At 53.0% G+C, this 16,092-nt stretch overlaps 1 protein-coding gene across 2 annotated transcripts in view; it reads right to left on the bottom strand.

Annotated features, from left to right (window-relative positions):
• Positions 1-277: 277 nt before the first annotated feature.
• LOC122386457 (synaptotagmin-4-like) overlaps positions 278-16,092 on the bottom strand; it is a 73,471-nt gene continuing 57,656 nt past the window's right edge. For both annotated transcript variants that reach the window (XM_043375654.1, XM_043375655.1), the window contains 6 exons: positions 14,764-15,199; positions 13,253-13,469; positions 11,803-11,955; positions 5,221-5,344; positions 2,798-2,991; positions 278-1,037 (listed from right to left, as the gene is read on the bottom strand). In XM_043375654.1, coding sequence (XP_043231589.1) covers positions 906-1,037; positions 2,798-2,991; positions 5,221-5,344; positions 11,803-11,955; positions 13,253-13,469; positions 14,764-15,199 — 1,256 coding nt within the window. In that variant the 3' untranslated portion in view covers positions 278-905. The remainder of the gene's footprint in view (positions 1,038-2,797; positions 2,992-5,220; positions 5,345-11,802; positions 11,956-13,252; positions 13,470-14,763; positions 15,200-16,092) is intronic.

Genomic DNA, 16,092 nt, shown 5'->3' on the forward strand with positions numbered 1-16,092 from the left:
AATATCCCTCAAACAGAGAGGACTATGAACATTATCTTTCTCAGCGTGCATTGAAATCTGAAGACGTTCCTGCGTCGGCTTTGTATGAGGATTTTTGCAGCAGCCTGTCTGAAGATAATCTACTCTACTCGAAGCCTCCATCAGCGAGTGAATGGACCGCCTGATTGACATCGTGCTGCAATCGCCTGCCATTGTGTTGCCGGTAATATTTCCCAGCTGGCGGTGCTTCAATTCTTATTTCAACCGGCGACGATGAATCGATATAACGCAAACAGGCTAGAGGGAAGTGATTTATTTTGTCGTGTCAGTCTAAAATGTGCTGGTATATTTGAGTTATGCAACGGAAGCCAACACAAACTGCGCGCTTTTCTCAGTACAAAGCAGCAGAATTTACGAAAAAATCGAACCCAACATCGATTCTCGTTGGTAACAACATTGTCTCAATCCAATCTGGTGCCATTGGAAGCGGTTCTATCGGATACAAACACAAAACACGTACACAGTGGCGGGAGAACGGAATGTCTGGCACTGTCCTGTCGGGAGCTCCGAGACGGTGTGTGCAGGGACAAACACGCGACACGACATAAACGGGTATACAGTGGGGCCGGGCGCGGCGAGCGGCCGCCCGGGTTATTACATTTCGCCTCAGCACCCGCAACCGGGGGCGCAGGGCACCGGTCGAGAGCGGCCACGCCGCATGATATATGGACAAAAAACCGAACCGGTATATACCTCTCTATAAGAAAATAGGACATCTGTGACTAGAAGCGGCGCAGCAGGCGCGGCGCGGTCGGGACGCGACTGTGCGTCTGATAGGGCCGCTCGGATGGCGCCGCCCGGGGTGTCGGCGGCCGACGGCGGTGACGTCACCAGAGTACCGGCGGTCTCTGTGTCTGTGTGTGACGTCACTCGGTGAGTTTGTGCCACTCGGCGATCTGACGACGCGGCGAGTTGATAATCTCGGACCAGTGGTGCGCCGCCGACGCCAGACGCTTACCCTCGGCTGGCGGCGAGCCGAGCTCCAGGCGGCCAATCACCTGAGGAGACAGGCAATGACGTCATTGGGGGCTGGCCAGAACGGCACCGCTGAACCAGGGTACCTATATGCTGAACCACTAAAACAGCTTCCACCGCACATTAATTTATCGGTGAGCTCGTCCAGCTGACATTTTGAATACATGATCGTTACTACAATAATTTAACTCCAGATACCTACATGGCAGTATGCTTAGCTCACGCCAAACTTAGGAATGCTCGTACTCAAGTTTGAAGTACCCGCATAGTGAGCACAAAACGATGCGCTCATCGCTTTAGTATGGCATATAATATGACCAGTATCATTGACAAAAGCCACCCCTCAGCTCTCTGAGCTCTGATCTTTTCTGTATCAAATTGCGAGCGTCGAAGCGACTCGAGCCGAGCTCTCGCAACCGATTAGCTCAGCAGTCGATGCTGTCTCAGCGATGTTATACTAAAGGCAAACAGCGGCCACATCGATGGACCGCTCTTGTGTAAATATGACCGGCATTCGTGGAAGCTCAGCTATAGGTGTGGAATCCACAGGCCGCTGTAAGCTGCCTGAACTGGTAGGCTAACCCGCCGCGCGCCTGTGTCTTGCGGTACAGTGTAGCCTTGAAATCTGAGGAGTCCGCGCTCCGCATAAACGGTGCTGCATCATCGCAACTATAGAGAAACTGCATGCGACTCATGTCATGTCATGTCATGTCATGACAAACCACTGCACTGGTAACTATATGTAGATACAGAATACAGATGGACTATTGCTGGATTGCTGATTTGTTGGCGGCATAGGAACCGCTCAGTGACCTTTTAAATAGATAATTTCTACTTGCGGATATTTGATGAGTTGGAAAATTCGGGCTACATTGACCATGGAAACTGCCCTCTCTTCCGTTACAATGAATGGTGCCATCTGTAAATGAAAATGGCCATTTAGAGTGACATATGTTGGGACATTTCTGACCGCAGTGGCCTTCTGTTGGGTCTGGCTCCAGAACCAATAGGGTTGGTGCTTGGTACTATTTTCAATTTCTATTTTATTCGCATGTGCATTTTTGTCGACACAGCATGTTTATTTAAAGGGACTATCCCACCTTCTAAAATGTTGTTAAAACCAGTTAAATTGTGCCCGACTTTATAGATTGGATGACCAGGAACACGGTTCTGGCATTTATTTTTCATTAAACATCTTAGGCTTCCCATATTCCAAACACAAACCTTCAAATATGTGACGTCACAGCCCAAAATTACCTCCTTCCCCAGGCCACATTACTATCATAAAGCTGATTCTTTTTACTCTGTAGGCACCACAACAAAGTTCAGACCAAGTTTTAAGCGATTTTTCAACGAACAAACCCATTTAAATCAGAATGACTAAACGAGGTGACGTCACACTAACGGTCGCTCCATGTTGAAGATAGGGCCTTGTACAAGGCCCATTTTCAAATGAAGGGAACGAATTTCTTCAACACCAAGAGGCCGCGGGGGTTGCAACCTAGATAGATAGTGGTTTCTGAACCTCGCCGCAAACTTGGCTATCTCAACTCAAACCCCATGTTAAAGGTGGGATAGTCCCTTTAAACTTACATCATTTTAAACATCGTATTTGATGGTGCTGCAGGACGCCCGACCACTCCGCTAATGACTATTTGCCAGTTAATCTCGTGTTGGCGTGCTGTGTGTGGTGCTGTCCGTGTGCCGGCCTGTCCATTAGTGTGGGCTGCCGGCGGCCCGGTGCCGTCGGCCCACCCTCGATCGGGGTCAGACTCGGCCTTACCTCATTCTTGGTGACTCTGTCCCAGTCGAGTAGCATGAACTCGAGTCGCACGCCGGTCAGAGAGTCGCTGCCAGGCGGCAGCTCAAACACAAACGACTCGTTGAACACCGGGTTCAGCGTGCGCTTCTTCACGTGCGTTTTCTTCTTGGTGATCCGCTGGCCGTTGCAGATTAGGTATATTTTCACATACGGATCTGCAAAAGGATTTTTGCTTTAGCACAATATATCACTAGAAATACGCACACATTTGTAAAAACTAGGTGACTCGCTATTTTCGGAGTTGTGTAATGCATGAAAGAAGTACCTGCTCATTCAATCGCGGCCAAATACACGATACAACACACAGCTGTTTCCTTGTTATGTGGCCACGCTGTCACACCAAATGGGAATTATGCTTCATAGCGCTCATTACCATACAAATGCTGCCGGAATATATGCGGGGCGGCGGTAATATAGGCGCCGGCGCCATCCGCCAATAACGGCGCATTGGGTGCTGTTTGCACGGCATCCATCTCCCGTCAGTGACCATCAGCGGCAGTAAATCAATTACGGAACACTGCAGGGGCGCACTCAGGATATACACCAGGCGCGAAAAATCCAGGAAAAGCCAGACCGAAGAGAAACCGCGGCGGCGTCAGGAGTGCGCGGTCATCTCTGAGAGAAGCCATCGCTACCCAGAACGGGGTTTTGTCTCGGACGGGGCTCGGAGCTGTTTCGTGTTTGGCCGGCGCGGGCTGCGGTGGGCGCTGAAGGCCAATAAAGTCCGCCTGTCGCCACGGTAACCCGTTGGTGGCGGCGGCGGCGGCCCACGACGCGTTATTGGGTATGCATCGGCCGCGGGCGCAGACTGGCGCTAATTAGCACCAATTACGGCGGCTAGGCCCGACCGCGGGTCTCAGAGGCGGGACCGCCACAACACGCTGGCCCGATGGGACGCCTCGCAGGGAGAGGGGGGACCTGCAGCCGCTGGGCCCAACTATATAGACGCCCCACATGCACAGCACAGGCTGCCCGTTACTCCTCTCCGTGGACCCGACCACTGGGCGTCATAGGCGGGACTCATACCACTGCTCTGAGGGCTGGATATCACCAGGAGGGGAGAGGAGGGGAAGGTCAATGGCAGCAATGGGACGGCACTTTATCAGTCAGCTGCTGGGTGCAAGTTGGCACCAGTTGAGCCAAATTGTTCCGAGAAGCCGTGCTGTAGTTTGGATGTCACCTCATAAAGACAGTGGCGCCGTAACCAGAGTACTTACGCTGCAGCACAAGTCTGCATTTCACCGCCTGCGGAACTTTTGCCGGCGGTTTTCTGTACAAGAACTGCAGCAACAGACAGTGTAGTTTCCTAAACTTTGAAGTAGCGCCGCGAATCCCGGTTGGGCGCTCTCTAATCCGCTTCCAAGGGCCGGTCGATTCGACAGACCGGTCGGCCGGCCAGTAGAGGTTAGCTAAAGCAAAATTTATAGCGACACAATAATCCCGATTTATGTTCCTTTCGGAAATGGACCATATAAAATTAAGTAGGTCAAGATTTAGTACACCACAATTATTGTAGCGTTAATTTTAACGTTGCCCGTACACATCTCCACCGCTTTTTCAGGAATTTAGGAGCCTGGAGTTTCAATAGTGTCCCGTCAGCAGAAGATAAATAAACGATTTGTCTCGCAGCGTTGGCATTTGGCTTCTGCTGCTGCGATCAGTCTTCGGATATTGATGGGAGACCGGCTCTGTCCAGTCCGAAGTAGCGGACATAGTCTCTGACATTGTCTGCGCTGCCGGGCAGACACTGAGCTGCCTGACGCACCGCACAGCTCTCCCATAAAGGTGTCTACCGGCTGCCGCTGTCTCGGGCTGTGTATAACACGGCCACTTTATCCGTCCAGACTCAGAACAGCTGTTACCGACAGGGGCTCGCCTGTTACCGACGCGGTCTCTGTCCGATACAGCGTATACTCGCCACTGCCATCCGAGGTGACGCGAGCTGTCAGCTCTGCGGCGCCTTACAGTGGACCCTCTCCAGTCAGCCATTGTGCACAGACCTGCTGCGAATGGGGTAAGTGCGGATTGACCGCTCTGCCCCTTCTGTAGCTGACAGTGCTTGCACCGAACCAAGTGGGGAGCCACGGCTCGATCCATTCCTAGCTCTGCCGAGCTTACTGACGACTGTCGTTTTCACTGCGGACAGTTCTTTGACTGTGCTCCGATTTACGAAAACACTATCTGCAATCTGCATTCTTTGGCTTGGTTTTCACGCTTTTTGGTTAGTTACTGGTTTTGGGTAGGTAAGTTGTATTTCTGTCATCAACATGTGCGAATAATGTCAATGTTTGGTCAGTGGAAACAGTCTGGCCTAGTGGGGAGTCCTGATGAGTCCAGTGGCCAGCCCCTTTCTTATAACGCAGACGGCTAGTCTGGTAACTGACCTGAGAGGCCGGTGATGTCCATCTTGGGCAGGTTGCGAGCCTTGAGAACGACGGCAGTCAGTCGGTTGGCGGCGGGCTGGTGGCACAGCGACACGAGCAGCTCACCGCGACCCTGGCTCCTCATCTGCGGACAAACGTCATCTGCAGTCAGCCTCCGTCAGGTCGAACGCTGCGCTTGTCTGAACGCCTTTAAACCCCAGATATATTTACTTACATATGTACTCATACGAGCTCAGGCGAAACTTCTTTCTTAGATTTATTCCTTGTAGCTTCTTGGTATGTACCTTTGATAAAAAAAAAAACAAGTACCGAACACGGATACCGGACGGGGAACAAACATCCTTTCGGGACACAATAGCCCAGTTGATCCCGTCTGGAGATGTAGTGAGGTAGCCACTAGCTCCTGAGAGTGCGCGCAGCATGGTGTCGTTTGTCACGTGGAAACGCCGCGCTCGGGTGAAATTAAACCTGGCCGACAGTTATTAGTCCGGTGTTGTTCTGCCGGAAAACACAGCGTGCAGCGTTCAGCCGCCACCGCCGGACAATGGAATGGAGGTATGGAAGGAAAGGAGAGGAGAGGGAGGGGGGATAGGAGGAGAGGAGAGAGGGAAGGGAACAGAAGGAGATGAGGGGAGAAGAGGGGAGAGGAGAGGAAAGGAGAGGAGGTGAGAGGAGAGGCTGGGGGACGGGATGATCAAAATGAGAAGAAAAGTGCATGAAAAGGTACATAGCATATTAGCATATTCACAATTTTTTTTTACCGCGACACAAGCATTTCCAAATAGCTAAAATGCAAAACAGAAGGTACCGTTTGTAAGCACTCTGACATCTTTTTAAACGTTCGTCGCGAATTCCTATCACAGAAAAATGTTAGAAACTTAACTATTTAGTGTGCAGCGCTGGCGTCCAACGACGCTCTGCCATTAAAATATCATGAAATTACACACGCTTCCAGCTGCCACCTGAGCGCCGAATCAGACGCACCTATGAACATCACTTATGAGCCACATGGCGCCGTTGCCGTTCTAATGTGGATCCTCCATCAAACGGCCGCCAAGGAGCATGGTTTGGAGAAGCAGCATCGCGCCATCGTGGAGCGGCCCTAGAATTCGCGGCCCCTGCCAGCGGCCCATGGGAGCGCTCTATCAGCGCGCTGCGCCGGGATCAGGTTAAGGCACGTCAGTTTCAAACTCTCATCGACTACTTGAGCCAAGTTGGCCAGCGAGCGCGCTGTTAGGGCGATAGTCGGACGGCGGTCTGACCGCTCTGCCCGGAATATCAATGAAAACTTAACTCGGCTCCTTTCTGTGATGCTTCCAAATGAAGTGCAGCTGGAAACCAGCCTTGTTCACTTCAGGCCTTTACCATCAATGGCTGAAACTATCGAGCTTAAAACTTACGTAGCATTATCTCTAATGCAATTTAGATTGCAGCGTTAAGATTGTCTTACCACGTTAGATTGTTACTCGTTTTGTGATTTCGCGGAATATATGTAGAATCTACACAAAAGGGAGGAAACCTGAGATTCATCAGATTCTACCCGCCACATGCTGGACTATCCCGCGCCGTCCATTGTGTAACACATTAACACTGCTTTCACTGCAGCTGGAATCGTAAATTTAATCACAGTGATGTTCAATTTAAGAGGATGGCTCTGAGAAACAGCAGGCGGCCTGTCCATTGGATATGATGAGCACTGGGTGCTCTGAAAGTTTATATGCTACCTTGCTAGTGATGTGAAACATTGGCTTTCTTAATTAACATCACCAATAGCGAGAATAGCGTTCGTTTGATAGGCTGTACTCGTATTGTCATGCTTGACATCGATGTTCTTCCCTGAATACTGCTGCATACATGCTATAAGCTTCCCTGTCTTTCAGTTCTGAGTTTCCCTTACACCTACCTACTTTCTATCGATAAATATTAGCATTTGCTTGTCGAGATTGGCTGTCATAATCCACTGGTATTTGGCTATTGTCATGTCATAGGCTTGCACGATACACCGGTTTCTCAGTGTTGCAGAGAGCCGACCGTAACGACCTACAGAAGTCACATAGCACATTGGAGTAGCTCTAACGGTCCGCCGATACTACCAAACACCCCGGAAGGCGGCGGCAAGGGCAGCGTGCCGTGAATGCTAACCGACGTCACAGGGGGACTCTTCCCACAAGACTCCCTGACACACAGCGAGCCTTAGCGCTAACGACGCACCGACGCCCCATTTGGGCGGCTCAGTACCATTCGGTGGCTGAGACCGGGTCGCCGGGCCGTCCGGAGGGACGTGCCGTCTGGGGCGGTCACCCGGCCAGCCTCGACAGCTCGTTATTGCGGCGGGATATCGGCAGCCGCGGCACGTGCCGGGCCACCGGGGAGGGGCGCCGCGGCCGGCCGTCACCTCGTCAGAACAGAGCGCCGCACTCGACCGTGCCCTGATGAGCTTATCGCTGATTGTGGCCGTCATCGGTCGCCGCCGCAGACTGTGGTGGAGTGGAGGACGCTGGCGGGCGCTGTGCCGTCGGGTAGATGGTGCGCTGATCGAGACCCCAGCTGGACAGGAGGCACGTCTGGGGGATCAGAGCGATGTCCCTGGATCGGCGGATGTGTCTGTCGGATCAGAATCACGTTCGTTCACCGCCGGTGCTGCCTCGGAAACCTAACCTAACCTCGGAATGAGGAACCGGCCAGACGGGCAGCTGCTGGACGTCCCACACAGAGCCGGGGCTCGTAAGGTGGGGAATACAAATGTAATTTGAGAAGTGCTCCGGTAGGACCAGTAACCTTGCGCCACGTCTCACCTATTGGCCGTACGTCTGAACTCTGACGGATTAAACTTTTAGTTCGCTCAGCTTTATGGCAGCAGTGGCTGCGCTTTCTTCGACCACGCAGTGTAACTCCTCCATAATAAAGTTTTTCGACAGAAAACAAAACTTTGGAAAGATATCTTACTCACTTTCCGACATCGAAGCCTTGGAGAGCTATCGGCTACCGGTCCGAATTTTTCGCTTCCAATCGGGAGCCGCGCACAGTACGGTCGATATCGTTCTCGGCCGAGGCCGCTCAGCCGAGACCTCCAATAGAGGAGCGCACCGCCGGAAATTGAGAGCCCTGCTGCTCAGCAGACGGCGGTCGTTAGTGGGCCCGTGTTTTCCAGGGGACAGGCACCGGCGGCAGCGGGCGGCAGCGAACTGCGAGGGCCGTATGATCGGCCGCTGCGCCGGTCCCTGCCCCGCCTCAGCCGGCCAATAAGCCCGCGGTAATGACGCGTGTCATTCGCCCATGCCATCCGCTGGATCTTGGCGGCCAGCGCCGGCACATCGGTGCCTGTCCGAGCGACGGCAGCCTCTGTCCCTTTCTGTCTGTCAGTTAATCTATGTCTGCATCCCAATCTTGTCTGTCAGTCTATCGGATTTGTCTGTCTGTCGATCTGTCGGTCTGTCCGTCTGTCTGTCCGTCTGTCCGTCTGTCCGTCTGTCCGTCTGCCCGTCTGTCTCTCTGTCCGTCCGTCCGTCTGTCTGTCTGTCTGTCTGTCTGTCTGTCTGTCTGTCTGTCGATCTGTCTGTCGGTCTGTACGTCTGTCTGTCTGTCTGTCTGTCTGTCTGTCTGTCCCCGACTGTCTGTCTGTCTGTCCCCGACTGTCTGTCTGTCTGTCTGTCGATCTGTCCGTCGGTGCGACCTCCCACAGGCTCGAACGACTACCGCCTGTCGGAAACGCGTCCCATTCATTATGCACACTGGGAGCCGTGGTAGCCCCCTCGGGACCGACCGCTATCGCCCCGAGCGAGAAATGATATCAGTCGGAGCAATAGCTGTCCTCTCTGTCCCATAAGAGACTCCTCACGGCAGCAGCCTGCACACCAGGGGCCTCAGAGCGGAGCCTCTCCTGCACCGCTCCCCAAATAGAACTCCTTTTTGCCTCGAGAGACGCACTAATTGTTGTAACTTGCAATCTTGCCGAAAATTAAGCTGTACAGAACACTCATTTTCTGTTCGCTGGCAGCAGGTTAGTGTGCGGCTAAGGTCGCCCTGTTTCACCCCACCGTTAGACATCTAGGTCACCCGTTGCCGGATAGCTGCGATGGCGTCCATTCGTCAGGAAGTGGCAAGTGATGGATGCAGCCGGGTCTGCAAACTCTGCGACTGACCGCGGGCCGTGCAGTGGTCAGCAGATCCGGTGAAATGGAACACGGCTCTCGCTCTCTCAAAAAAGAATCATTCAACTTCCTCCGAGAAACTGATATATTTGTTGGTTCATGATAGGCAGAACAGGCTTCCGAATTGCTGTGGAAAGTATTTACCACCGTTTTGTAGACCGATCTAGATTTTTGTCGATGACATGTTGTACACAGTTTCATGATATAGCACTCGTAAAACGTGTTTCTCCTTTTGCAGCTCTCTATGATTCGACAACTTTCAATATTTCCTTTTCAAATAACCTCCAATTCAAACATGTACATATTCGTCGTGTCTGATACTTGGACCGGATGCAGAGCGCTGTCGTTTGGGAAGGGGGCACCGGCCCGATATCAGATAATACATTCGCCGCTCGGTCCGGGTCCGTGCGTGGCGCCGGGAGTGGGCGGGCCGGATCTGGCGTCGGTCCGGGGGTCGGCGGGCCCACACCGGATGTGCCGCCGTCATCGGCCGCGGATCGTCGTCACCGTCGGAGGCGGCGGGAACCGACGGGACGGGGCGCCGCGAGGACGGCGCCGTGCCGTGTCCTATAGACAGCAGTGTCAGAGACTCCGTCTCCACTGGGACCGGTCCACCCTCCTGAGACTGCCCCGGCCGGCCAGCTCGGGAGTCGGGATCGATGTACCCGGCGCGGCTTCCGTGCGACGGGCGGCCAACTGTCACCACAGAAAAACACATAATATCCGCCGGTGGTGAGTTGGAGCGGCCAAATGGCCGGGCCTGCGTCGGCGGCGCGCTGGCGTGTAGCCGGCCCGTCCGGACAGTCCGCGGGCGGGCCGGAATGGCAGCTCGCCTTCTTCCCTGGTAGGCGAGGTGGCATCACATTAACGCGCATCTCCTCTGACCAGCTCGCTTTTTCGGCTGGGCAACATCCTCCTTCTCTGGGTAACGCACCTGCTCCCCTGTGTAATGCGCCTCCTTTTCTGGGGGCTGGGTAACGCACACTGTCTGGGTGGGTATTTCACGCTTTGTTCATGAAAAATGTCAGTCCAGACAAATGTGTCTGGTCAGGTTTCACAACTCGCCTGGATACCGCTGCCCCACCGTCCAGCCTGGTTAAAGAGCATCTTTTGGATAATGCGCCTCTTCCAGATAGCGCGTGCCGTTAGGGTGGCAGGCTTTCATTCGAGCTCTGTAGGATTATCAGCGCGCCTCTCCGCAAAATCACATTTGCATTTTTATTTACGAATTTACATTTTCATTTGTTGCTTGAGTGAGATTTATTGGCCACTTCATGAGTGCCGCCGGGCGACGACGATGATGGCCGGCCTCCGTCCGACTGGGGGCAATTACAGAGCGGGGCAGCGGGTACGCTGAGCTGCAGAGCTGAGGAGCTATTCTCTCGGCGACCGCCAGCGGCAGGCGCTTCATGTGAACTAACTATGACAGTCCAGGCTGGCCGGTCAGCACCCTGACAACACTGCATCGAGGCGTGAGACACACCACGGTGGCTCTCAGTCAAAGAGCCGTGCCCAATGACGACCTTTTCACATACCAATAGTGCGTGCGAGAGACGGAACGGCACCAGTGAATGAATGGGCCGGCTGCCGAGGCGACAGATGACTGATAACAGAATCACTCGTCCTGCGAGACGCCGCCACTGAACCAAACTGGGCCGGATACAGACCGTTCGGCCATCGGCCAGAGACGCAGAGTTGTTTACCAGCCGTAAAGGCAGCACAAAGGAGTCTTGCCCCGCCGGCCACTCCAGCTTTAATCCCATTTCGGTTCGCCTCAACAGAAGGAAATGAACCTCCTCACGCGAAACAATTCCTAAATCCGCCACAAAAAGCGACCTTACGAGTCTGGGTGGAAGAGATTGAATCACAGTCATCTGACGAAATTCTGTCGGTATCTTTTGCCTGCCTTCAAAAGAACTCCACTTGGCTTGGAATGAAGACGATGCAAATTAAATATTCAACAGATTCGCAGACATTAAGCGTCTCATCCCTTGCCACTTGTGCCTCTGCCGTCAGTCCGCCTATCCGTCTGTCCGTCTGCCCGTCTGCCCGTCTGCCCATCTGCCCGCCTGCCCGCCTGCCCGCCAGCCCGTCTGTCCGTCTGTCCGTCTGTCTGTATGTCTGTATGTCTGTCCGTCTGTCCGTCTGTCCGTCTGCCCTCTGTCCGTCCGTCCGTCTATCCATGTGACCCATATTGATGTGCGCGGACTGATGTCCGTCTGTCCGTCTGTCTGTCCGTCTATCCGTCTGTCTGTCCGTCTATCCGTCTGCCTGCCTTTCTCACCAACCTTGATGGTGGGCGGTGTAATGTCCGTCTATACACCGGTCTGTCAGTCTGGTTAGTGGTTGTCCGTCTGTCCGTCTGTCTGTCTGTCCACTTGTCCGCCTGTCCGCCTTTCCGTCTGTCCGCCTATCTCCCTATCTGACCCACCTTGATGCTGCGCGGAGTGATGTCCCGAACCAGCTCGCACGTAGTGTCCTGCTCCGAGAGCTGAACCCCAGACATGGGGCACAGCACCTCGCCGATTACATCGTCACGGGAGTAGCGGTCGAAGCTCAGCACTACAAAATGCAGCGTGGTGCTCTGCGGGAAGACAAAACGTGGAGATGAGTTACTCAAATATGCGTCATATTGCGCCTATACCTCATATTGCGCCTATACCTACCTCAATGTATACTTGCATTGAGTGCATACACTAGCGTATTTATAGAGATCGCACAGAAGCAGAAGTATTGTGTTGAGTGTGTCACATGTATAATGGATTCGAACATTAGGTGAAGATATGAGTGCATATCTTTCACACAGTTTCATAACATAATTATTGAAATTAACAGACGAGCGCGTGATGACATTTTCTGGTTGATAGAAGTCGCCTGTCTATCTGGCCTCGCCTGTCTAGATGGTCTCTGAGCATATCAACTGGGCGTTATTGACCCATTGCCATTGGCAGCACGCAGAATCGAAAAAGTGACCTGCCATCATTGGATGGTTGGATAGCGATAATTGAAAAATGAAAAGTAAAATCAGTCATATCAAGAGTTGATCGGCTAAATGCCAGTCATGCATAAACATTCACATTTATACACATAAGAATGGCGCTCAAAGCGAGGCGCTCTTTGTTGAAGCAATAATATTTAATGTTTAAGTTTCTTCTGGGACATTACATTCCTAAAGGAGCTAATAAGAAGTAAATATTTATCGTGTATGCGAAGAGAATAGCTTGAAGTTTTACATTCATTTCGTCCCAAACTAAATGAATACAATTAGAGATGTCAATCGGATACCAACTTTTTGGTATACCGATACCAAACCCATACCAACTTGGTACTTGGTATTTCAATCGTAATGTGTTTGGTATTTTGTTGGTATCATAAACCCTCACTGATGTATAAGAGGCTAAGAAATCGGTAAAAAGTTGGTATTTCCCTCATTTTTTCAAGTTGGTTTGGTTTCGGTATTTTCCCGAGATTTTCGTTGGTATTTGGTTTGGTATCGGTATTCTGATTTTCTGTAATTGACATAACTAAATACAATCATCCACTCCTAAAGCCCAGTGAACTTCGTTAATGCACTTCAATATCCTGCTATGTAGGCAAATCAAATAAAACAAGTTTCGTTATAAATATGCTGCCTGTGGCACTAGTTATAAGCGGACATCGGTTTCTACACTATTTCGTCAGTTCATTTGATCGGATATACCGTCATGCTCTTAAAAGTTAACGCTTTAAAGACGCATAATTTCATCTAACAGCTAATGCATTTCTGATGGGAATCACGCAGCTGTCGGAGCCACCCTCAGTCTGTTTCGAGCAGAGCACCCGGCTACAAACTTCTCCCCAGCCCACCCACCCAGCATCAGGGACTGGCCGTTGTGTCTCACCTCGAGCTTGTTGAACTGGATGCCGTAGAAGGTGAAGTCCTCCTCATAGACGGGGTCGAGCGTGTTGCGCAGCACGCGCGTCTTCACCTTGTGCTGCCGCTCGGGCAGCAGCTGCAGCTTCACGTACGGGTCGCTGTTGGCCGGCTGCCCGCCGCGGGCCGGCAGTCCCTCGCACCGGGCCACGGTCACAACCAGCGCCGCGCTCTCCGAGTTGTACCTGACCAGACCGAGAGGTGGTGAACGAACTGCCCTGGCGGCCATCAACACCATTATGTCCTGACGTGAATATCCCCATAACGGGCGAGGCCATCGACCGTCCCACGGTCATTGAGACCCCGGCCATTCTCTCCTCGGAGCAGAGGTCTCCACCCTGCCCGCGGCACATTTGTCCGTTATTTATGAGTCTTCTCTCTCCTTCCCTCCTCTCCCTCGGCGAGCTCCGGCCCAGCCCCAGCCCGGCACTGTTCGGCTTTGTGCTACTAACGAGCGCTGATGATATTCGCGGCGCCCCCTGCGCGCTCCGACTGCACCGGAAGTGGACCGGAAGCGGGCCGGAAGTGGACCGGAAGTGATCCAACATCAAGGCTGATTTTGGATTGACTGAAGAAAGTCAAGGTCAGGTAGGACTCGGCGGATATTCGCCGGACCAGTGTCGATCTGGCTGCAGGCTAGGCCAGCTCATGTTATCAGCCAACACGCTTCTGGATGGGATGGATAGTATTGGACAGACAGGAGACACAATAACGACCGATGTGAGTGGGGAAAACCTTTCGCACTGGAGTGCACCTATCGCGTGGATCAATATAGCAGCTCGTCTCTAACTACCGACTGGACAGTGGAGTGGCCGTTATTGGCGAAGGGAAGGGACATTCGCTATTGACATCCGATGCTCGAGCCAAATGGCGGCTCTCCGAGAGCGTGGGAGCGTGCTTGAGTCGGTCAGGGCGGACACAATGGTGGGGTCGCACGTGGGGCCGCCGCCGAGGCTCCGACGGCCGTCGTGCTGACACCAGATCCTGACGGTCGCCTCGTCGTGTGGCACCACGCCAAATGACGGCCGAGTGGTTGTCTTTGGGCGCGCCGAGGCGGTACAGAGGAAAGGAAACAGGATCGACACGGGGCAGGGAACGGAGAGGGAACGGACGGAAACAGGGGGACACGGGACGGGAACGGACGGAAACAGGGGGACACGGGACGGGAACGGACGGAAACAGGGGGACACGGGACGGGAACGGACGGAAACAGGGGGACACGGGACGGGGACGAACGGAATGGGGACAGACACATTGAAGGATATCAGTTATCATTGAAGGAAGTCGGGCAGGGGCCAGCCGTCATCGACACCGAAACATAACTAAATAATATAAATAAATAATATAATTATAATTCGTATAATTATACACGAATTATAAATAAATAAGTAAGAAAGAACCAATAGAAAAGGAAAAAATACGAAACAAAACCTAGTAGCATTGGATACGACGGAACCGAAATGAACTGATGGAACTGACCTGACCCTGAAGTGCAGTTGGCCCAGCTCGGAAGTTTCTGGCAGTTCCTCCTGTTTGCCGGCCTTCTCAGGCAGCTCATTCTCGGAGAAGCACTTGATGGAGCGGATCTTGCTGTCCTCGGCGGGACTGGGCGTGTGGAGGACGGGCGTGTGGGCACCCGTGTCGGTGGGGGGCTCACCGCCTCCCTCCGAGCCGGAGCCGGGTGTAGCTGGCTTGCCGGTCGGACTGGGCGACTTTTTCAGATAGTGTCCCTGGCTGCCGGGGCTGCGGACGGCCGTGGGTCGACGCAGGCCCACCGGCTGGTCGGCAGAGCGCCGGTAGATGAGTTTGTGCGCGGCCGCGCTGCGGCGCCGGTAGCAGAAACAGGTGACCGCTGCCACAGAAAGCAGCAGCAGCGTCGACGCCAGACAGATGCCGATCAGCGCCGGCGACGAGACTGTGGACGGGGCAGAGCGAGACAATTCGGTCAGATACCCGGTACATATGAGAATGCGGAGGGCAGAGCGAGGCAGTTCGGTCGGATTAGTATCTGGTTCACATGAGACTGCGGACGGGGCAGAGCGAGACAGTTCGGTCGGATTAGTATCTGGTTCACATGAGACTGCGGACGGGGCAGAGCGAGTCAGTTCGGTCTTTTTTTATTAATTTAGTCTTCCCGGCATGCCTAAGGCAGCCGCCAGGGAAGGGGAAATTACTAAGGCTGGCAATAAGCCAGATCTTTCGTTTTACTTTACTTTACTGTCAGCTATTTAATTCTGACCCAAGCAAGAGAGAGAAGCAAACTTTACTTTAATTCGGCTCATGTGGCGTCCGATTAACAAGGCAAGGGTGTCCAGAAAGGGGTAGAATATTCATACTTGCTGCTGTAAATCTTGCTGCTGATGGTGTGAGGTGTTGCAATGTGTGATGTTTGTTGTGGGATGTATTTACCAGGAAAAGTCCTAACTAGAAAAAACCTGGTGCCTAAGTCAAGGGGCAAAAACTGTCGAGTACAGTAAAAATCCCCGCAATAGTTACGTTACGTTATATCTCTAATGTGGACAGTGAAAGTGTAATTGCGCAGGCTGTTCGCAGGGATCGGCCAAAATAAAAACCGGCCTACCGAGTGAGACAGCCAGCGGTTTATGGCAGCCGGTGTGACCCGGGTGCCCCAGTCATGTCCCGCCCGTCTTAGGGGTATTATTGCTTCCAAATTAAGCTTGATCCTCACTTCGCTCCAGTACTGTAGTGAATACCCTACCGAAGACTGGGTTTTACCGAGATACCCGGCTCGGCGAGCCGTGTGATAGACCAGAGGTTTGACATCCGGGGCCTTGTGTCATCCGGGAG

Source organism: Amphibalanus amphitrite, unplaced genomic scaffold, assembly GCF_019059575.1.
Source record: "Amphibalanus amphitrite isolate SeventyFive unplaced genomic scaffold, NRLGWU_Aamphi_draft 000252F_arrow, whole genome shotgun sequence".
Taxonomy (NCBI): domain Eukaryota; kingdom Metazoa; phylum Arthropoda; class Thecostraca; order Balanomorpha; family Balanidae; genus Amphibalanus; species Amphibalanus amphitrite.